Raw genomic sequence first — 23,052 nt, 5'->3', positions numbered from 1 at the left:
ATGCAAGACACAGGAACTGCCAGAGGTGGGCCACTTAATTCTCCTTGTATTTCTTTTGTATAACATTCAGTCTTCTCAGGAGACAATGGAGAATTTGGGGCTGGCTGCTGTTTTTCACTACTTGTGTTTCTGCATTTGCAGAAACTTAATTTACTTAAAGACCAAACTGTCCAACCTTCCAAGCATGCTGTGCACATTTCTGCTTGATGAGGAGACCTTTGCTAATTGCATGTGTGGCGTGCAGTCACTGGGTCCCCATTTCCCTGTGCTGACAAGGAAAGCAGCACGGGACTGCACACTCCTCTCCTCTGCAGTGACTGTCAGACTTAGCAAACAGAGGCCTTTTTTTTTTCTTTACTTGCATACATGAATAATGAATGATTTGTTTTTCTAAAATTTTTTACATTTGTTGAAATATTGCACCAAAGCATAGCTGTTTGAAAATTGAGTTCTCATAAATCATCTTGCCTTTTGAGCCCTATTGTCTGCAAGAGATATGCACATGAATTTATAAGCCACAAAAATACTCACATGGAAGCAGAATTTTCTGAGATGGGGAGTGAGGCTTATGCTGTTATTCTGCACTGCTCATAAAGGGACTGCACCACGACATGCATAGGAAATAAACCGAGAAATGTTTATGGGAATGGAGAAGTAACTCCACAACGTGTTTACAATTTCTGTAGGGGAGAAAAAAAATAAAAATTCTTCTGTTTTGGGTGTTCAGAAAGGCAGTTCTGTTTCTTGCTGGGAAAGTAATGCTTTCCAGGCTTTTGCTCTTGTAGGGAGCTTCAGCAGGAAATGAGTTACAACTTCTCGTTCACACAGCATCACAGCATTGTAGGGTGGGAAGAGACTCTGGAGATCACCCTGTCCAATCCCCTGCCCAGGCAGGGTCACCAGAGCAGGTGACACAGGGACGTGTCTGGCTGGGTTTGGAATGTCTCCAGAGAGGGAAACTCCACGGCTTCGCTGGGCAGCCTGTTCCAGTGCTCTGCCACCCTGGCACACTGTAAAGCAGCTTTTCCTCATGCTGAGGCGAAACCTCTTGTATGAGTTTATGGCCATTGCTCCCTGTCCTGTGGCTGGGCACACCGAAAAGCCTGGCAGCAACCTCTTGGCACCTGCCTTTGAGATATTTATGTGCATTAATGGAGATCGCCTCTCAGTCGTCTCTCCTCTGAACTACATTACAAAAGTGATGAAAACCTATGAGATATTCCATAAATAACCGTACCAACTAACGCCGTTAACGTCTCTAGGGACACGGGACACCTGTCTGCAGAGGGGCGTTTTGAACCAGCCCTGAAAACCGAGCGCTCAGGGCGCTGATCCCCGGCCGGGTCCCGCTCCCTGCCCCGCGGTACGGCCGCAGCTCCCGGGCCGAGCCCGCCCCGCGGCGTGAGGGGCGCGGGCGCTGCCGCGGCTGCGCGGAGCCGTCCCCGCCCGGCGCGCGGGAAGTCCCGCCCCGCGCCCGCCGAGCGCCGGCAGCGGGCGGGGCGCGGGAGCCGCGAGATGGCGGCGGCCGGGAGCGGCGGGAGCCGGGCGGACAACGGCTACGGCGGGCAGCAGGCGCGGCGCAGGAAGGGCCCGGGCGCGCTGGCCACGGGCTACCTCGTTATCTACAACGTGGTGATGACGGCGGGGTAAGGACCGGCCGGGGCCGCTCACGGGGCTCCCCGGCGGGGGCCGCCGCCGGGGCGCGGGGCTGCGCTCGGCCGGGCTGTGGCCGCGGGTGGGTTCGGCGGGGCAGCGAGGGCAGGGCAGGGCTGGGCAGCGAGGGCAGGGCAGCGAGCGGGGCCGGGCCGAGAGCAGCGGCCTCTCTCGCCGCCGCCGTGGCCGCGCTCCCGTCGGTCCCGAGCCCATGGGCTGCGCCGCCCGGGGCCGGGTCTGTGCCCCCCGTGCTGTCAGCGGCCCTGCCTCGCACTTCGGGTCAGGCTCAGGCGCACAGCCGAGCCCTCGCTCACCGCTCCTCGTGCTGGCGAGCGGCTCCTGCGCGTCCAGGCTCAGCTGCCTTGCCGCTGTCCCGGCTCTCGCCGTGCTCTGTGACCGTAACCCCGGCTGGGTGCCCGGGGTCCCTCGGCCTGTCCCTGCCCGGCCCGGGTGAGCCCTCAGCGCTGCCCGCCCCGCCTGTCCGGCTGCCCGTCCGGAGCGGGCTGTGCACAGCACGGGGTGGGTGCGGGTTCCCTGAGAGCTGCCCGGCTCTGCCATTGACACGTTCATTGCTCTGCAGCAGCTCTCACATCCAGCTGGCCGTAGGTTCCTCACATCACCATGTCTGTGGTGTAGAGTCCAGCAGGTTTCACTAGAGGTGACCCTAAATACAGGGAATTTGTCCGCAGCAGTAGTTAAAGGCAAAGATCTTGAGCCCTGCAGGATTTCTCCGTAGACCCTTCAGCTGCTCTGTAATTTGAGGTTGGAAGCTGCTTTTGGGATGTGTGAGCTCCTGGACCAGCTTGGTGCTCTGCCCTTGCCCTGCATGGTGTAATGCAGTCTGGGGCCAATTGGTGCTTGCTCAGGTGTGTTCTTAGGTACAGAACTAAAAATAGTGACAACTGGGGACTCTCAAGAGAAAGGAGACTTTTTTCTTCTTTTTTTTTTTTTTTAATTAATTTGTGGCTGTCGCATCTCATTACAATCCAGATAAAAATAAAACGGTCTTTTGAAAGATTGAGGATATTTGGGTGGGAGAAGAAAAGAGCCTTTAAAATGGATCCCAAATGGTGATGTTTTCCACTAGATAAACCCTGTCAGGTGAGGAGTTGAGCAAACACAGTAGTGTCATGTTAGGGGGAAAGGTTAGTGTAGAATTAATATAGATAAAATCCACTTCAATCAGGCAGTTGGACATGAAGATTCTAGCCTTTGCTGGTGGCAGCTGATCCTGTTTCAGCTTACAAGATATTTCCACTTGTGTGGGTCAGCAGTAGGGGAGCTGGCAGAGCTCGGTTCTTGTGAGGTGCTTGGTACACCCGTTACCCAACAGCTGTGTTACTGTGAGATGTCACTGAGCTGGTTGATGGCTCCATAGGATATTTGCAGGGTATTTCACTCAGAGGGCAAGGATAATTACCCACCAGTTTGATTTAAGTAATCTGTTGTTTCAGAAATAATTGCATGAGTAATACAACACGTTGCAGGCAGTCAGGAGAACTTTTTAGTTTTGTTGTGGTGTCCCTGCACAATGTTAAGGAGTTCACCTCTGAACTCTTCTAAGAAATAAAAGCATTTCCCTGCTTATTCTGCTGCTCATATGCAATTCACTTGTGTTTATAAAAGATATAAAAAACCTGAGAGAGAAGCTGTGGTATAAATGGAAGGTTTTCTTTGTGGTCATGAACTTTCTGTCATGGCATGTGAGCTCCTGGGCATGGGAAATTTCTTTCTTCAAGAAAGAAGAACAAATTAAAAAAAATTGAGGGCTGGAAGCTCAGAAATAAATAGCATAAAGCTCTATTTAGCTTTCTGTTGGCATATAAATCTTGACCACAGTGTTGCCCATTTTTGTGATTTACATCAAATCTCTTAGAAAATTCCACTCTTGGGTGGGATGTGATTTATAGTGCTTTAACATGAGCTGCTTTTTTTCTGGAGAGGGCTGTGATTAAATGATTTCTGCAGTTTGGGGAGTTACCATATGAGTTCTGTGATCATGGTCATATCTCTGTGTTGTCTCTCACTTTTATTTTGGGGTAGGTCACCGAGGGCTCTCGCTGATAATTCCTCTTCAAATGGATGAGGAGGTTGCACTTCCCCTGGACACTGCTGAACTTCCACAATATACAGGACTGAGCTTAGGAAAAAAGCTCAGTTTGTTTCTTATTATTGTGAAGCCTTTTAAAAAGGTAGTTTTCTAGAGTTGGTTGACAGAAGCTCAGTTGTTCAGATGAAAAGATGGAAAGATTGATACACAACTGGTGGCACTGATTATTTACTGACCCCCTGTCAGTCAGAGTGCTCAGACTTAGTTTCTCCAACTGCACTGCCTTGGGAAGAGAATTTTGAAAAGAAAAAACCAAAAAATTCAAGGTGCCCAGGTGATGAAGTGATGCTCTAACAGCACATGGGATTTTTTGGAAGTGGTTTGTTTGGTTTGGTTTACAAAAGGCTTATAAACTAAAGCACACAACAACATTGTTGTGCAGTAAATAGGTACTAAAGTAAATGTTTTAAAACCATAGTTGCCTTAAGTATTAACTGTTTAAAATAGATCAAGTGACAGTTGAAAAATGTCAGCATAGCTACTGCATTTACTTTGCATTTATCTTGGCTTAGCTAAAGAAAACACAACTTACTCCAAAAATAATAGATCTTATTTCTAGTTTCATGCTGTAGTGCACGCAGTGTATGGATTCCTACATAAAAACCCATACAATGGTTTTTACAAGAGCAAAAACAGTACAAAAAGCATGGGTACCTGTGGATCTCTGACTGGAGCTGCATGCACTTACTATGGTTCATGTTTTGGGTGGGTTTTTTTTAGAAATGGGACAATCATGGTAGAGGGGATAACCAGGACTGCAGTTGGTTCTCAGCTGTATTGCTCAGGTTTTGCTGCCCATGGTTCACAGCCTTAAGCTGCAGAAAGCTCTGCATCTTGCTGCTCTCGTGTTCAGGCAGACTCTTTCCCCATCACAGAGTGAAGCTGTGTAGTCATGCCTGGCCTGGCATGGGGAGCTCATTTCTGGAGGCAGAGATGCAGCATAGAAATGATTGTTCCTAAAAACTGCCTGACCAAAATCACTGGGTAGTGCTGGGTGGGGAGTTGGGGCATACTGCTAGAGCTGAGTATAAATGTTAGATAAGCTGCTTTAAAAGGTTTCTTATTTTTAGTCAAGTGCTGTAACTGACTAGTACTTCTGGGTATAAGTAGCTGGTGGTGGTATAAACAATGAATTTTAAAAGGATTTCACTCAACCAGGTCGATGGTAATGCAATAGCTTTTGAATGTGCAAGGGCTTGTATTAATCAGTGCAAGGGTTTGTATTAATCAGTGTTACTCAGTGTTCCAGGTTATGAGTTTCATTGTCCATGTCTTCCCTGAGTGCTTGTTGAGAGTCAAAGTACACTTCTCTCTTTCAGGTGCAATCACTGCATAGCTCTGCTGTATTCTCTTGCATAAATGTTACAGAACCTCAGTAAACTTTGCATAAGAAAATGCCTTTTTATGACCTGTGAGAGAGACAAGGGAGTTTACCTAAGGACCTGAGCACAAAGCTTGTCTATCAAGTCTGACCAAATTAAAGTAGAAAAACTCTGTGTGTTCAGTATACATTTTTCTTATTCTGGATTAATCAAAGAATGGTAATTGTCCCGTTTGGAGTTTACAGACAGGGTAACAGTAATTTAATGAAGTGTAACTCCAGGTGGAGTTCAGTGTGTAGGTCAGAGAAATGAGCTTTCATGAGACAGTGGTGTCTTTTGCTGCCCTTCTAAACTTCTTGCCAAGTTCCGTTTTCAGCTGATATTCCTTGGTTTCACCTTCTCCTGTTCCATTTTGTCTAGTCCTAGAAGGTGAAGAACTATTTAAGAATCACAGAAGCAGGACAGAGATACTAAAAGCTTCAGCACAAACCAGGCTCAGCTTTCAATTTCGTATGGATTCATGCTCTGATCTGTATCAAATGCTTTTTGAAGGATAGGAAATGGAATGGAAATAACAGTCCTGCTGGAGTCAGTGATCTGGCACGAGGGTGGGGCAGAGCAAAAGGCTGGAGCTCCTCTGGGAGCTGTGGGATTCACCTGTCTCTGCTCAGGTGAGAATGGTTGGCAGGCACAGCCAAGAGCTGGCATCTTGTGCAACTGCAGAAATTGCTCAATTCAGCAGTTTCTCAACAAACGTGGAAAATCAGGAAAAACAGAGAAACTTGACAGATGAGAAGAGTACAGTGTCAGCCTGCTCTGATTCCTGTCCTAAAGAAGAAGCAGTTGGTGTTACAGGGGACAATCACTAATACTCTGGTGCTTACTGGTTTATTCTGCACTGAAGTCCAAATACAAAATGAATCTGATTTATTCCTTGTAAACAGCAATCACTTTGCAAATGTTTCTCTTTTGGTTTCACAAGATGGCTTTAACTGAAATAACTTGTCACTCTGTAGAAAGGGAGGGCTTGTTTCTCTTTCCCATTTATCTTCCCCACTCCCCCTGCTTTACTTTGGTGCTTGTCTTCCAGAAGTTAAGGCACAAAGTAATTAGCTTTCTTTCAGTTCTGCTAACAGATTTTGTTACAAACACAAACTTGGATGGCAGTTGCTTATTGTTGAAAAATCTTCAACAATAAGTAACTCTTGAACTTCACTGCGTGTTTCAAACAATTGTTACATTTGGGATAATATGTGCACATACTCTGCAATATCCAAGCTAATGTGGTACTTGTAAGATTCTTGTATGCTGTAAATAAAGGGAATTTCTTCATCATCCCTGTTACAAAACCACAGCTGCACACTTTTTTCCAGAGGGTGAAAACTATTGTGTAGTCAGTGGGCTTGCTACATGTCTACACATTGAGGTGAGCTGTTAGCAATGACACTTGGTGATTTACACAGGGAGTTTGGAGGGAGGTGGAGGTAAAACTGGGTGGCACTCAGAGTAATTGAGCATTAGACAGCCAGGATGAGCCTGTCAGTGAAAGGTTTGGGGGCCCCTGTTAAGGATTCTCCTTGACCAAGCAGCCCCTTCTCCCCATATTGCCAAAAGCAATTGGAAATAAAGCTCACTATAGATGCTATTTTCAAATGAAGAGTGTTTGACTGGGGTTGACCACTCACCTTGGATTTGTGGTTTGGCAAAGGCTTGACTGAAGAATTTCTCATGCTGGGGACAAGCACCAGCTCTGGACGGCTGTGGTACTTAGTGAAAGCTTCATCAGCCAGGATGAAAATTGTTTAGGTTTGTTTAAGTTACCTGAAGGGAAAATGAGCAGGGTTAACAGGTCACATTGTTCACATACAGTTGCAGTTACATGGGCATGGCTTACATAGGCTCAGATATATTTGTTGGTTAAAAAGGAAAACTGGGATGGGAATGGCCATGCTGTCTTCAAGGCTTTAGCAGGCTCAGTTTCCTTGAAGTTATTCATCTATAACTATTTCTCATATAATATATGCTCCCAGCTAAGCTGGATGACCTCTCATAGAGTCCAGGAGTTTACTTTGAACTGAACCAAAATGTTAAAATCCATTTCTTCTTGTTTATGTCATACTGCTCTAAGCTGGTAATAGGTCTCACTAGCTGTCAGGGGTTTTCTGCTTCAACTGAGAAAATATGATGCCAATCTGCCATGAATACATTCCATAACTAATTAAACAGAGCTCACTGAAAAATAAATTGAGACATTAGAGAAATTGCTGCCATGTTGGTGCTGAAAAATGCTTTTAAAATGCATCATCTTTCACTTGGGTAAATTTGTAGAAGATGCAAGTATTTGACATTTCCAGTTTTGCAGAGTTAGTGTATTTCAGGACAGTTCTGCCTGTTGCTTCCTCAAGTATTGAAAGAGAGATTAAAGGTTTCTTTTAATTTATGCTTTGCTTAATGTCTCCTTTTGTCTCTGTTTCAGGTGGCTCGTTATTGCAGTCGGCCTAGTTCGGGCATATCTGGCTAAAGGCAGCTACCACAGCCTTTACTATTCAATAGAAAAGCCCCTGAAATTCTTCCAAACTGGAGCTTTGCTAGAGGTGAGTGTAGTCCTATTCCCTGGCCTTACTAATATTTGCATGAATGTGTTGTATTTCTTACATTTACTTTCATTCTGCTGAAGAGCTCACACAAAAGCTGAGTTTTCCTTTTAGCAAGAGGGAGTTTTACTGTCTGCTATTTAGCTTGGGCAGCAGAGCTAAATATTAATCTTAATCATTGAAATGCAAATACTGAATCTTAAACACTTGTAACAGAACTAAATATGTGTCTGAATTGCTAATTTGAAATGTTAGTGATTTGAATTTTTCTTTTTGTTCTAGATTCTGCACTGTGCACTTGGTAAGCTTGCAAATTTTCTGTTTACTATTTTTATAGAAGACTGAACTTTTAGCAATATATTAGCAAGAAAAATGTTACAGTCTGTGAATTGCTGAATTTACTGCTTGCATAACTTACTAATTTTTGTTTGAAATACATTGCAGTTTTTAACTCCCTAATTTGAGAAGTCACAAAACAATTAAACAGTGCTTTAGCTCCTATCTGAATGTTTACTAGCCACTACTTAAAGATGGTGTTGAGGTTCCTAAAGCTGCAACTACAAATTTGGCATTTTTCATCATTGTCCAGACAGCCACATAATGGAGAAGTTATTGGATTGTAGGTTCATAGTGAGTTCTGGGGGATGCTTCAATAACCAAGTGAGGTGTTGGGAGAGCTGGTGCTGGGAATGTGTCAGCAGAGGGCAGTCTGGTTCTGTAGTTAATGAAGTAGTTCTGACCCTCCTGAATCATCCAGCTGCTCTGAAAATGTCTTTAGAAGGCATTTCATAAACTGTGCACAGATTACCCCAGGAAGGGAATGATCATATACACCTCAAATTAATGTAAAAGTTTCTCAGAGTAAACTGTGTGTTCATCTATTTGCCTGTGCTGCCAAGGCAGTCCTTCCAATGCTGTTTAATTTTACTAAATCTCAATTACTGTTTTTTTACCAGAATAAACATACTTAAAAAAAAAGTAAAAATTAATATTAAAATGTACCATTTTTAAGGTCTTATTTAACAAGTGGCAAGAAGCAGAAGTTAAATCTTGGAACACTGGAGAAAAAACCTTGCAGATAAAATGCTAGTTTTATCATCCTAAATCCATAGTGCTTTGCTGTTTTCTCAGTTGATTTGAGGTGTGGATCCATTTAGCTCATGTGATCCTTAGTAGCACAATTTAATATTAGAGAGAGCCATTAGGAGCAAGTGGCAACATTTTATACTGGTTTTATTCTTTTTGCTTTCCCTAACAAAACTCTTTTGCAAAAGACTGGTTTTCTTGTAAGTGGCTGTGGATTATATTTTTTTCTGTTAATGGAAGTGTTTGTCAGCTAAATGAAGTGAGGGGGGTTTGCACAGCTGGATGCACTGCTGCTGTCTGCTGCAGTCTCACTGACTGTAGCACAAGTTCCTATGGAAGGAGAAACAGGAAATTTGCAGATTCCTTTGCCCCTGCTGAACTAATTGCTCTAACTGGAGCTGTAATTCTCTGTCAATAGAAAAGCTTATGTGTGACAGATGGCTGTGTGTATCAGCATAACTTTTCTCTCTACATCTTTTCAGTAGAATCTGAAATGTTAGCATCTGTGAGGCAAGTCCTTCAAAATACAAGCATTGATAGGGGAGTGTCTCTGTGAAGCATGGTTGAGAACAGGACTTTGACATATGGCAAAAATTTAAAAAATGCAGAGCTGGAAAAGGAGGTAACGTAGTCCAGAGACCAAGACAGTGGGATAAAACTGAAGAGAACTATGTCTGTAGGATTTTCCTTTTCCCTCTCAAAGAAGCCAAAACATATCAATGAAAATAATTCAACTGAAACTTGTTTTTGGCTTTTCTTACTCTCTCTTCCTAATTCATTTTCTGTTTGGTCCCTGCATCTCTCTGAGGCTGTTGGGTTGCTTGTGGTTTGCATTAGCTTTACAAGCACTTTTTACTGTCTCTTAGGAGCTACACCTGCTCTTTATCATTTCACTATTAGAAGAAAATAAAACTTTGAGATGCAAACTTTAGAAATTTTGTGTAATCTTACAGTCTAAAACTATTCCTGCTCTGACAGACCTGGCTGTGTAGGGTCCTTTTACTGACAGGTCAGTTGGAACTTGCTGGGAGAACCAGTGATATCTGCTTGCTTGAGAAAATCTTCAAGTTGCCTCTGTACCTGCCAGTGCATCAGCTGTTCCCTGGGATTTGTTTGTTGTGGGGTTGGTTTTTTTGGTTGGTTTTTTTTTTTTTTTTTTGGTTTGGGGGTTTTTCTGAGTTGTATTTCCAGGAAGGAGCTACAAACTTTTCATCTATTGAAATATGGGCTAGATCAGTGTTTCTGAAAAAGACTTATAATTTTTGATGGCTCTTTTTTCTTAGAGTATACAGTGCAAAGCATATTTATTGTCTTTACTTTTTAAATCACAGTAATGAAGAGTATCTTGGATATTTTAATCAAACAGGATTATTTGAAATTCTGTATCCCAGAAGCTGTTTGATTGGAATTATCTGATTGAGCTGTTCTGTGTATTGAGGACTGTGCTGTGATTGCAATGAGATCAATTACATTTGTTTGCATTTTGATGCAGAAAGCCTTGTCAGGGGATTCGCACTGCATTATGCTGTATAAACATACTGAAGGACTGACTTCAGAATTTCAAATTAAAAAAAATTATATGCTTTCCTTCCAGAAATTTCAAATAACTGGACTTTGGTATAGCTGTGTTTTATTTCCCCACCCTACCTCGTTAATCAGGCATATTTACTAATTGCAAAATATCTTCCAGGCATTGTCCCCTCTTCTGTTGTTCTGACTGCTTTCCAAGTGATGTCAAGGGTTTTCCTGACATGGGCAGTAACACATAGTGTAAAAGAGGTAAGTCAAGATACAAATTGATAGAAAAGCTATTGATCCATTCTGAAAAGCAAGTGTTGACTGCTGTCTTATTGTCCTTAAAATGTCTTCTGTTTGTATCCCCCCATGGGAAATTCTTCATATGAATTTCTGTGGATCAAAAGAAATAAAAACAGGTCTGATGTCATCTTTTGTTGACAGTCAAACAGAGCGAGGTCTGATTCTGTCGCTGTGAGGCATCTGGCTCCTGGATAGATTCTGCAGTCCTTACTGACAGTTACACAGCTTCCAGTGTGTAACACAGAACACAGAATTTGGTACAGCCTTGTAGTGTTCATCTCACTCGTGCCAGCATTAAAAGCAAAATCTCATTGCCCTCCTGCATATGCAGTTCACTTCCTGTGGCACCTGAAACTCCCCCTCAATTGTTTGTGCACAGCACTGCTCCATGCTCTCCATTGTCACTCTCCAGGGTAATCTTTCCTCTGTCCTTCATTCAATTTTCTTATATTCAAATGTAGGTAAATTTTGGGGGCTGAGTGTTTTTTCTCACTGCTCACCACACCAAACAGTGCTGTACTTTAGGCAGATCTCTTTAGAATCTTTTGGAAGCCCTGTTTTTTGAACATGATTTCTGACAGCTATTTGAAAATCTAGACATGCTTTAATTGGTACAGGTTATGGTGACTGATTCATGTCATCTGAATCCTTGTAGTAGCCCAAATATGCTGCATCTCTGCTGTAGCCAAATAATTTTACTAGTTTTCTTCTCATTAAAGAAAGAAATTAGTCTTGATACCAGTGTCAGCATGGGTGCCTGAAATAAGTGACAGTCATTTTATGCATAAGATTATTTGTGACTTGAATGGAGAATGTCTTAAGGAACTTGGCTTACTACAAAGTCTTGAGGGAAGCTGCTTTCTCTTCCTTCCTCCAAACCTGCTATCAGAGCATCCATGCACATGTAGAGTAACATCAGTCACTGTAGTTCCCAGCAATTATCAGTCCTTTCTGGTATTGTGATGCTTGTTCATGTGAAGCTTCAGTTTCATGCTACTTAAAGTGGAGGAATGTTATTTTTCTCAATAAACATAAAACCTTGGACTTCCCTATTGGTGCACATTAATGTACTCTGGTCTCTGTTTAACTCACCAGAAATAAGTACTAGGTTTTGATTAAAAAAAACATAATCTCAAGATGTTAGATTTTATATATATTTATAAAATGCTTACAATAAATAGTTTTGGAGTTTTGCTTGTTATCTATATGATTTTGGGATATCTGGTGCTTCATAAAAAACAGTGATAATCTGTTTTTATGAATTGTCTCCTGGTTTTGAAGTAACCCAAACATTAAAGGTTACATTGGAAGGATTAGAATTATTCTATGTGTTGTCTGTTAGACATCAAAGAAAAACCTGTAATGTGATTGTGGGTTAGGTTTTTTTGAAGCTTATGCCCACATTCTCACCAGAGAAAATTGACAAAATGGGAGCAATGAGTGTAGCCAAATATTTGACTTTTAACAAGGATTCTTTCAACAATATTCCATGCAGATTTTTTTCCCCACACTTGTGTGGTCTTATGGTTAAAGTCTTGCAAGAGACTGTATTATGTGTTACTTTTTTAATGCCTTAGTAAATGGGTATGAGAATGGCTTGGATGAGGAACCCTGTGATGAATTTCTGACCTGTGACTTAGAGCCAATAAATCAGAGGCTGTGTTCTGCTCCCTCCCCTTGCCCCGACCAGGGAGCTGCAGGCTCACCTGGGGAGATGTTTTGCAAGTGTCACAAGTGTTCTACTTTCTCTAAAGGGCTGTCTGCACAAGTGAGCTCCATGGTGAAGGCCAGGATTAAATTCTCACACAGCTTTGTGGAACTTGTAAGCGATGCAGTTGCATGATGAGGTCCTTGTAAAACAAACTGCAGTTTTCCTCTTTAACTTTTTGAATGAGACTTGTTCAGTATCTTGCTTTTCCAGACTCTCTTCATATATAATACAGCTAAAAGAAGAAATGTGTATTGCATCCTCCTTCTGTCAGGATACACTTTTGGAAATGTGATGTGATTTAAAGCATGCTTCTTGCCACTAACTTGTTTGTGCTTTTTGTGGACTTCAGTGCTGCTGTGTTGTTAAACTCAATATGAAGTTATTCACAATAAATGTTAAAGCATGGCAATGTTAAAGCACTGCACACTGAGATTCTCCTCACCTGCACTGTGGGAGCAGTTGTTGGTGTTGTGGAGGGGGGCCTGGCACATCACCAGTGCTGGCCATTATTCAGAAAGGAACCAGTTCAGTGAATTTTACTGTTTCCCCTGCAAAGGAGGGCAGAGAACAAACAGCCTGGTGTGAAGGGCAGGGAGAGTGTAGGCATAGGAGAACAGAAAGTGCCCTTCAGCTCAAAAGAGGTCTTTTGGAATTTGTGTGAGCAGTGAGATCATCTGGTGACATCATGGCAGGCCTTTGTGGAGTAGTGCTGGTAGATAATTCTGCACCCAGTTCTGATGGGTAATTTAAAAATGGTGTCAGCAAGCATATATTGCTTATCCCATTGGGCTCAGTTACTGATGGGTTGCAAATAAGTGTAATTTATATTTAGAGGAACTTTTGTAGAACACACAGACAAGAGATGCTGTGAAAACATCATTTAAAGCATGTAGAATTGGTAATTCTAGTACCTGCAGTGGGGAATTGATATCTTCAATCAGTAGTAAAGCATACTTACTTAAAAGAGGGAATGACATCTTAACTTAGGATATTTAGGACTAAGTTGTTGTAAAAAGTCCATGATGGAAGGGTCAGAAGTCTGAATGGTTTAGTACAGTTGAAAAACCTGACTCATCATTGCTTTACATCTATGTAAAATTAAAACAATACCATACAACACAATGGTCTATCAGGCCCCTTGTGCCTACTGTGACATTTCCTTTTTTTTCCTCTGAATTTGATGTTTTATTTTTTAATTACTGCACCAGAGAACCAGCTCTTTGGAGAGAGACATGCTGTTCCAATATTTTCCATCATTACACTTGCACAGTGCTGCTGGTTTTGCTCTTCTGCATTGGATTGCTTAATTATGTGTTTAGCTGAAATTTTCTGCAAATTTGTCAAACTGTTTCTCTTAATGTAGAGAAATTTCCCTTTCCAGTCTTAAGGAGAACATTAAAAACCTCTCAGGCTTTATTTTGTCAACTCCCAGTTCTCATCTTTGCATCTTAAAAGACAGTGGTTTCTTTTATATTTTAGCAAACATTGTTGGCTATTCACAGTATTTAAGAAAAGCTGAAATATATCCAGGACCCTCCTTGCTGATATGTTGGCTTGAAACACATGCCAGAAATCATGCCTGTTGTTTGATTGACCCCTATTAAAAGAGTTGGATAAATAAGGTGTAAATAAATTTTGACTTGTGTCTAAGACTTCCATGAAAGACTGGCATGAAGAAAGTAGTGGAAGAAGAATTGAATTCTCAGGGAGCATTGGCCTTAGTGGTTATTGTGTATTTGCCCTGTCTTCAGCTTGGAGGAGGAATGATGCAAATGCAGCATTAGCAGTGGCTAAAAGAGTAAGGACTCCTGAAAAATTGTTTTTCCTTAGATAGGGAGACAAGCTATGAAGGCACAATCAGTGATTCTTTAAGTGACCCAACAGGGTTGTGTGTTTCATAATGGGGTGAACTTACAATACAAAGGAGAGGGGGAGACCAGACCTTGGAGGCAGTGTTAGAGATGTCATGTGCTAGAACTGGACTGTAACTGCTGTAATTTCCACTCCCATGTGTATGATTCACTGGTAGCACCCCAGTTTCTTGTCCTTGCTCATATCCTTGGGTGCTACTTCAAGCTCCAAACTTTGGGTTTTGACTTTTCCCATTTCCATAGCTAGGGAAAGAAGTGGGATTTAAAGCACAGGTTGAAGCCTGGGCCTCACAGGTTTAGATGAACTCATCACTAAACTGCTACTCCCGAGTTGGCCAGAAGATGCAGCTCTGGAGTGCTTGTCAAGCACATTCCTCCTCTGGAGCAGCAGCATCTGCTCACTTTTCCCTGTTGAGAACTAAGAACTTATAAAGCAGACCTCAAACAGAATTAGGATCCTGCAGCAATGTCTAAAAATAGATTGGGTCTCTTCTCTGAAAATCTCCAAATGATTTTTGGATTTTGCTCTTTTATGATGATGTAAGGGAGATTAATATATAAACAAATTATTAGAATGTGGGAAAAGAAAAAGAATAAGTTTCTTTTGCTGCAAAATGCAGTGAAAGTGACCTGAAATGTTACATGCTGCAGAACATAGATTTACAGCACAATACTGATTACCAGCAGCTCTGCATTCCAGGATAGCTCAAGATTTCTGTATAAATTTTTCTGGGTTTTGCAGTCTGTAACAAAGCTTTTTCTGGGTAATTCCCTTGGAAAAAATTTCCCTTTTTTTACCCAAAAGTATATTAGCAGTCCCCTCCTATTAAGAAAATTCTGATTGTCCATATATATATATATACATTCTTGACCCTTTTTTTTTTATCTGTTGGTTTATACTTTGTCCAAGATGAATAGAGTGCGCTACCCACATCTCCTGACTTCCTTTTCCCTTTTTTCAAGAGTTGGAAGAAAAGAGAAAATATGGGCCCATGTGGTTGGGTTCTTTTCATTCCCACTGTCCACTGAATTTGGGCTCAAGGTGCTCATACAGCTGGGAATTCTGTTGAAGAGTAGAGGGAGAAGGCTGAATTAAAATCATGTCTGGTCCCTCAAGAGTTTGTTCTGTGGGTTTGTGACCCCACATGTACTTGAGATCCATCAGGAACTTGAACCTCATAATGATGCTCCATAATCTAATCAATATAGCTCTTCATTTTAAAGTACATGCTTTTGAGGATTTGCCTTATAAATATCACACATAAAGGCAGTTTATTACAGAATGGTTTGGGCTTGAAGGGGCCCACAAGGATCACTGAGGCAGCTCCTAAATGATCCCATGCAGGGATCAAGCCCACAAGCTTGGCATTATTAGCACCATGCTCAGAGCAGCTGAGCTGATCTCAGGGTTAAAATGTGGGGGGAGTTGCAGCTGCCTCACTGATGTGTGAGTGACATAAAAGCTCCAAGAGGTGTAAAGCAGTGAAACGTGATACTGCCTTGAGTGTAACATTAGAGGAACTGTGCTAGTTACAATAAGCAGAAAATGGAGCAAGGAACAGTGAATCAGGTGCCTGTCAAGCTTACCTGAGGTGAGACAATCTGAGCATGGTTCTTCTCTCCTGCCAGCCTGAGATCTGGTGTTAGCTGTTCTGCTGCTGCTCAAAAGTAGCACCCAGTTTCTGACCAGAAAAGGAAAACAGTGCTTCTGCTCAGAAGCACCATGAGCTAGTATCAGAATATTAAGTGTATGCCAAGTATCAGGTGTTAGACCATTCTTTCTGCACTAGGAGACAGTCATAGGACTGAAATAGAAGCTGGTACTTTATAGAATGGGAAGAGTTAAGAATTATACTCAGCTTTTCAGGATTTCTTGTACAGGTTTATTCTTGCTCAGAATATGAGAGCTAAAGTTAACTGATCATGAAGCAGAGCTATTCTTAAGCAACCAGAAAAATTCAGAGCATGATAAGAAGGGTTTTTACTGTTGTTACTAATGTTGCTTTTAAGCTCGTTCTTGGAGTCTGTTGTCTAAAATGATGCAGTAAAGTAACCCACAGGAATTGATTTCTTTGAGGTTTCCTTGGGTCTGGTGAATAACTGGTAATGCTCAAGCTCATACAAAGCCTTTTCTCTGTTCTCACAGGTACAAAGTGAAGACAGTGTCCTCTTGTTTGTAGTGGCCTGGACAATCACAGAGATCATCCGTTACTCTTTTTACACCTTTAGCTTGTTAAACCATCTCCCTTATCTCATCAAGTGGGCCAGGTCGGTAGCATGGTAAAAGTTACAGCCTTAAAGCACTGAACTGACAGGGTTATTTCTCTTGTAAAGTAGTTGCAGTGCAAAAAATTAGATTCTGCCTTGAGGTAATTGCCCTGTTTGTGAATGTGGCTGCCTAGCTTCTTTCCAGCAGATTTTTGGGTTACAAAGATTTATTACATTGCAAGCTGAAAGAGGCATTTGTCTGAACTCATTTTCAAAATAATTGTTTGTCAGAAACTGATATGTAACAGTAGGGGATGGCAGAAAGTAAACTGACATTTAGCAGTAGTTCTTGAATGCAGTGGTTGTCATTGAAATTATATTTAAGCTCATTGATTAACATCAACTATATTTGACCCTGTTTTAAGTAGTAAAATTACTTCTACCAAAGAGTTCAGAAATCAAATTAACAAAGTGTGTATGTGTGGAGAATAGCTTTAAAGACAATTTGTAGATTGTCATATAAAATCTTTAAGTATTTCCAAATGATTGCTGATCTGAATACTCACCTTGCAATAGTGCTCATACCTTGCCATTCTCTAATCAAATAAGATCTAAGAAAAAGAAATACTGAGTGGAGAATTCAAAATTTGAATATCTCTAATATCATTTAACAAACATTTTGTCAGAGTTTGTAATAACTTTTAATTCTTTCTGTGTTTCATTCTAGGTACACTTTGTTTATAGTATTGTATCCAATGGGAGTCTCAGGTGAATTACTCACAATATATGCTGCATTACCCTTCGTCAGGCAGTCTGGCTTGTATTCCATTAGTTTACCTAACAAGTACAATTTTTCATTTGACTACTATACATTCCTGATCCTGGTCATGATCTCTTACATTCCAAGTAAGTATGAGTTTGTTAGGTTTCTTTGTATTAACAGCTGTACTGGGAAAAACGAACAATTGTGGGATTAACATACATAGGAGTAACCAATTTAGCCTGCTGATGACCTTGTTTAATTTTTGCATGGTTCCCAAAGGTTTCTCATGGAAATTTCAGCTTTTGCTGTTTGTGTATGTATGTTTTCCACCCCCTCCTTTGTTGTTTTGGAAACATGCTGTTTACCATAGTTTTAGAAATAAAAAGAGAAAAAGCTCTGGATAGACAGAGATGAAAGAGGCACTGATGTGTATAAAATGCCTTAGAGCCTGAAAAAGTGACAGTAGAATTACAAAAAATCAAACAAATCTGGAAATTTTTCTGCCCTGCAGTCTGTTTTCTTTGTATTGTGTGCATGCAGTTATGGCAGCTTTTGTCATCTGCTTCCACATTTAGAGTTAAATAAGGCATTTTGCATTTTATTAAAAATGTGATTTCTCTAGCAGAAAAATTAATAGTACCTGAAGCCTAAGAACAATATCAGTTCATCTCTTTAGAGTGTAAAGGCAATAGATAACTTAAGCAAAAAGTGGATTAGGATATCTTCTAATAGAGAATTGGTGACCTTGACCATGTACTGTGCATCTTGCAGGCCTCTCTTGACTCTTTATTGACTTGGGTGTGTTTTCTCCTCAGTCTTCCCTCAGCTCTATTTCCACATGCTGCATCAGAGGCGGAAGGTTCTCTCCCACACTGAGGAACACAAGAAGCCGGAGTAATTCCAACTCCTTTTCAGAACTTTTCAAACATCAAAATGCTGCAGTTTTTCAATACCCAGCACATTTGTAAAGAGTATACCAAGATAAGTCAGAGGTAAAAGACCAGTAATTTAGCAAGAATAACTAATAAATCTGATTTCAGTGAAATTCCAGGATGTCAAACATTGAAATAATTTCAGCTTGCAGTGCTTCGGAAAACTTAAACTTTATATGGCTTGGCAGTTAACCTTTTCCTTAAATGATGTGCTAAATGGTTTTCATTTATTACTAAATGCCTGAAGGTTGCAGTATGAGTGATGAAGTTGTACCCACTAAATGCCTGAATTGGGATTATATTACTGATACCTCCTTTTTTAAGTGCTTGACTGCATGCCAGAAACTGTATGTATTGCTGTGAAAGCAAACAATATGCTCTGGAATATTTCAGGATAATGTCAGAGACTTCAGTGGAGAATGTAATCTGGGCAAAGTATTTGAATTTAGAAAGGTAGGTTGTGTATTTAAAGGTGATGGGAGCAAGAACAAGAAACCAGTTATGGAAAATGAGGGGAATGTGGTTCTTTAGGAATTTAAACAGTGTCTGACCAGAGTGTGCTCTCTGAAGATCTTGTTTAAGCTGATCACTCAGATGCTAATATTAATTCAGAGGCTGTAATTCTTATCCAAAACATTAAAACTACCCCAAGTACTGCATCCCTGAATACTTTTTTTGCATATTAAAAAAATAAATAATACTAACTGTAATACTTTAGTGGTATCAGTAATGAATCTAAACAATATAAGGAGGTAGTTCACCCAGAAACAGGTGCAGTTCTCCCTTTTTTACTATAAATTATCATCTCTAGTCATTGTCTGTGATACTCATCTTTCAGTGCTGAGGTCTGCTTGGTCTCCTGTGTTTGGGGGCCTTGTTCCTTAGCCTGACTTTTCTCAAGTGACTGAGGTCATCACTCTGGCACATCCAAGCAGGCAGTTCCAGGCACTCAGCTTCTGAAGTGTTGCAGAGTCACAATCTGCTCCTTGCAGAGCAAATTCTCACGTGTTACTTGCTGCCTTTGCATGGAGGACAAGCCACCCTCGTCTGCTCTTTGGAAAGAGTGGAAGACCACAAGAAGTTACATTCTCCTAGGTGCTTTCTCAGGTTCTCAGGCTTTACCTTTCCTTGGAAGGGAAAAGGAAAAGGAAGGAAGGAGCTGAGAAAGGCTTGTGGTGAGGCAGAAAGCATTAGTGCTGTGTGAGCTGTGCCCAAGCCTAGAAGAAACTTCTGATTGGGAGCAACAGGGTGGGGAATGAAGGGAACAAAAGGAGAAGGTAAATGAATGGATATCCAGGCAGAGACAAAAGGAAATGTAGGTTATGGCTTTGCTCTGTTAGGAATTGATGGCCAGACAGTCCTGTCTGCAGCCAGTGGGAGTCACTAGACATGTGAGCCTCTCTGGCTTCCCTCTGGTCATGATTCAGTGCACAGATGAGGTGTGACCCTCCCATGCTGCCTGCAGTGCTGCCTCATGCTGGGCCTGCCAGCACTCCCCTGCACATGGCCTGGTTGTGTTTGACACATCCCAGCTCTTCTAAACACAGCTGGGAGGTACTGAGGACACAGGCTCTCTGTTCTAGCAGTTGGGAAGAGCTGGATTTACAGTTATCATATACATTTATTATATACAGTTATTCAGATTTATGCTTGTCAGAGCAATATTAAAAAAAACCAAACTTGTTATTTTTCAGTGATTTTTCTTTGGCTCCATCAAAAAGACTGAATTTCCCTGTGTCTGACTATACAGAGCCTTTCCTGTTCAACACAAACAGGGTTATTATAGGCAGAGAAAGGACAAGAGACAATAATAATCTTTGTTCTATTTTCAACATTTTGGAGCCAGTTATTGACTGGATTATAAAACACAGGAGGTTGTAGCAAGTTGGGTGTTGGTCTTTTCTCCCAAGTTACAAGCAGTAGGACTAGAGAATACTGCCTCTTGTTGTGACAAGGAAGGTCTAGATGGGATATTAGGGAAAATTTCTTCATGGAAAGAAATGTCAAGCATTGGAACAAGCTGCCCAGGGACATGGTAGAGTCACCATCCTTGAAGGTATTTAAAATACCTGAAGATTGGTGCATGAGGATGTGTTTTACTGGGATTTTGCAGTGTTAGGATGATGGTTGGACTCAATCTTAGAGGTCTTTTCCAACCCAAACAATTCTGTGATTGTATTACTATGGCCATATACAACCTCAAAATGGTTTTGGATTCAAAGACGCAACAATTCCATTAATTTCTGTATTAGGTTATGAGCTTTGTTGTAGTGTTCTGAGAAATGTTACATTATTCTAAAGTCATTGTTTGAAAGTGTGAGCTTCCACCTCTGAACAAAAATCTCCTTTTGCTTCTACTTGCTATTAAAGAAGTTAATGTCAATATTTCTGAAGGATGTCATCTAAAAGATCTGATTTCCTGATGTACTTAGGTTACTGGATATTGTCAATGCTCAGCTCCTGAACTTTTCTTAATTTGATTTCTGTGCCCAAGTAAAAGATTTGGTTTCAAATTTGTTGGTCCAATTTGGAGATAAAAAATGGCTGTGTAATATTCCTGCATGAATAAGCAAGCTCCAGGCTCTGTTGATGAGAAAGATACAGAACAGATCTACAACAGATAGCACTGGCACCATGGAAAAGCAGAGCAAGCTGCCAGTAGTGAGAAAACTTGTACAACCAACACCTTTGCTGAATAGGCTTTAATATGGAATATTTACTTTAATTGAAAGTATCAGTTTATGACAGATATGCAAATAAACTATGGCCTTTTAAAAGAAAATGGAGTTACTTTTCTTTTCAAAAGAAAAAGTAGTTGCGTTATCAGTCAAAATTCTCACCGGCAAAGATGATTTATGGATTATATTCTGAAGTCTGAATGTGCAGTTAGTGTGTACAAAAATTCAGTGCTTTATGTTGCAGTGCTTTTTCAAGTTAAACTTCCATGGAAATCACTGGAAGGTGATCTTGAGAGAGAACTGTAGTGTGATACCCTAAAACTGTTTGGGTTGTTCCCTAATACTGATTTTGCTGACACATGTGGGGTTTCTTCTCCTCATAAGAGAAGTTTCCCCTCATCTGTCACTGAAATTGTGGTTTCTTGAGCTCTGTAACAGAAGCTTTGATTGGTACTGTGTCACAAGTGCAGAAGGGTTTATTTTCCCCACAGACTGTTTACTTGGCTTGCATGTTCTCTCTCAGCCTCTCCAAACCAGCAGGCCCCCCTGCTTTGGTGCTCTCTGTTGTGTGCACTGTTCAGTTGACAGCACTTTCTGTTCTACCATGCCAGCTCTGAGTTAGTCACTACCCTCCAAAAGACCAAGGTTTTCACCAGTGTGTGCTTTACAACTGGAATTGTAGACATGTTCATATTTGTAAATTACAGTAAGAATGCAGGTTACAGTGCAGGTAAATTGTAATTTTTTCACAATGTGATGTTTTTATCAGAGGGTTTTTTTCTTATCATTATGAAGGTTGGCATTTGTGTGGACCAATCTGCAGTTTCATTTTAAAACTTATCTTTCAGCTTAAAATTTTCATGAGTATACATCAAATCATATATTTTGATGTATATGTCAGTGAAACTTGGGTGAAAACTATATACAGTCATTTTTGTATTTTTTTCTATGTTGTGAAGAATAAAATTGTAATTTTATAAGTCTGATTCACTAAGATTATTATAAGTTAAATGTATTTTTTGTATATTTAGGAATCTGATATTACCTGGAGCTCTGAAAGACTTAAGCATAGATTTTTTTATGCATGGTTGAAAGATATTTCAACTTGATAATGCAGTGAAATGGTTTGTATGCTAAAATACTAGTCTGTGTTGTTGCCTTGTGCAGTTGATTCTGTGCTCTCTGCCTGGATTTGGCCTACTGAACAGTGATACTAATTGCTATAATCCAAATAAAATAATTCTGAACAAAATATGTTGTATTGTTACTGTTTAAGGAACAAAAGCAGATACTTTGCAAGTATGAGTTAGGGCTGTGTTTTTATTCATTTGTATACAATGTGTATCTTCTAATTTACAAGTTCTTTTTAGCATAGGTAACTCTGGAACTCGGACAAAAGAAATAAGAAACTTCATGTTGTTATTAATGCTCTGCTTTCCACATTGAAAAGAAGTGCTCATAACAACACCTTGAACTGACTGTGTCAACACTCAGAACTCCCTGAAGGATCCTCAGTTGAGTGTGAGCTCTTTGTTCTCCTGCTGTTTTCTGTACTTGATGCTGATGGTTTCCTTCAAAAACAAAATTGAGTATTATAAATATAGTGGAATGCTAAACTAATGCAACAGAGTACTTCAGAGTTCATCTACTAAATATAATATGTCTGCTACCACGGCAACGTTTTTAGCATTTTTAACACTTCCTGAGAGAGATTTAAAAACTGTGTCTGGATGACATTAATGCCCATAAATAACAAGTTATAATCCTCTAAAAGGAACTGAGTGGTAGCTGCAGAGTGAGTGCTATTATTCCAGGCATATGCTTGTCATAAGATTGCACAACTACAGTGATTTTTTTGTTGACTGAGAGGGGATGAAATGGTGTTGTCATGCCCAGCATCAGCACATGTCCTACGCATGACGGCTGTGACTTAGCACTGCTGTGTAATTAAAAACTCAGAAATGCTGTGCTGGAGAGGTGCTGAGCTCTGCTTGTGCCTTGCAGGAACTATCACTGGCTATTTGTGTTTCCTCTCTGCAGTTTGAAAACAGTGTCTGTGGAACAATTTTAGTTCCCTAGGGTAACAGTAAAGAATCTGAAAAGCATAAGGATTCTGTGGTTGTCAGCAAATTAATGTCACAGTAATATGTAAGGCTCATCTTAAAGCATTGGCAGTTCTTGATATAAGACTAGAGGAGGGATCTGTGCTGGGCTGCTGAATATAAAATAAAAAGGTGTGAATATCTGTGTGATTCAGTTTCATGTGATGTGAACTGAGCATTTCTGCTGTTAGGAGTGATTGATTC

At 40.9% G+C, this 23,052-nt stretch overlaps 1 protein-coding gene across 2 annotated transcripts; it reads left to right on the top strand.

Moving 5' to 3' along the window:
- Window positions 1-1,481: 1,481 nt before the first annotated feature.
- Window positions 1,482-21,998, top strand: HACD2 (3-hydroxyacyl-CoA dehydratase 2). Of its 2 annotated transcripts, XM_059475799.1 has the most exons (7): window positions 1,482-1,646; window positions 7,562-7,679; window positions 7,962-7,980; window positions 10,456-10,544; window positions 16,312-16,433; window positions 17,101-17,279; window positions 17,952-21,998. In XM_059475799.1, exons 1-7 carry the CDS (start codon window positions 1,516-1,518, stop codon window positions 18,032-18,034), a joined length of 741 nt encoding a protein of 246 aa, XP_059331782.1. In that variant the 5' UTR covers window positions 1,482-1,515; the 3' UTR covers window positions 18,035-21,998. The 2 variants fall into 2 exon arrangements, with proteins under 2 accessions (XP_059331782.1, XP_059331783.1); XM_059475800.1 differs by lacking the exons at window positions 1,482-1,646; window positions 7,962-7,980 and having other exon boundaries at window positions 7,579-7,679.
- The last annotated feature ends 1,054 nt before the right edge of the window (window positions 21,999-23,052 follow it).

The sequence above is a fragment of the Ammospiza nelsoni genome, chromosome 7, assembly GCF_027579445.1.
Source record: "Ammospiza nelsoni isolate bAmmNel1 chromosome 7, bAmmNel1.pri, whole genome shotgun sequence".
Taxonomy (NCBI): Eukaryota; Metazoa; Chordata; class Aves; order Passeriformes; family Passerellidae; genus Ammospiza; species Ammospiza nelsoni.
Note: the sequence above shows the minus strand (reverse complement) of the source record. Positions and strands in the feature narration are given on the sequence as shown.

Bases quoted from the DNA above. Each gene is read 5' to 3' on its own strand.
- HACD2 (XM_059475799.1), top strand. From the start codon at position 1,516: ATGGCGGCGGCCGGGAGCGGCGGGAGCCGGGCGGACAACGGCTACGGC. The intron at 1,647-7,561 runs GTAAGGACCGGC...TCTCTGTTTCAG, and splicing joins AACGTGGTGATGACGGCGGG to GTGGCTCGTTATTGCAGTCG. The intron at 16,434-17,100 runs GTCGGTAGCATG...GTTTCATTCTAG, and splicing joins TATCTCATCAAGTGGGCCAG to GTACACTTTGTTTATAGTAT.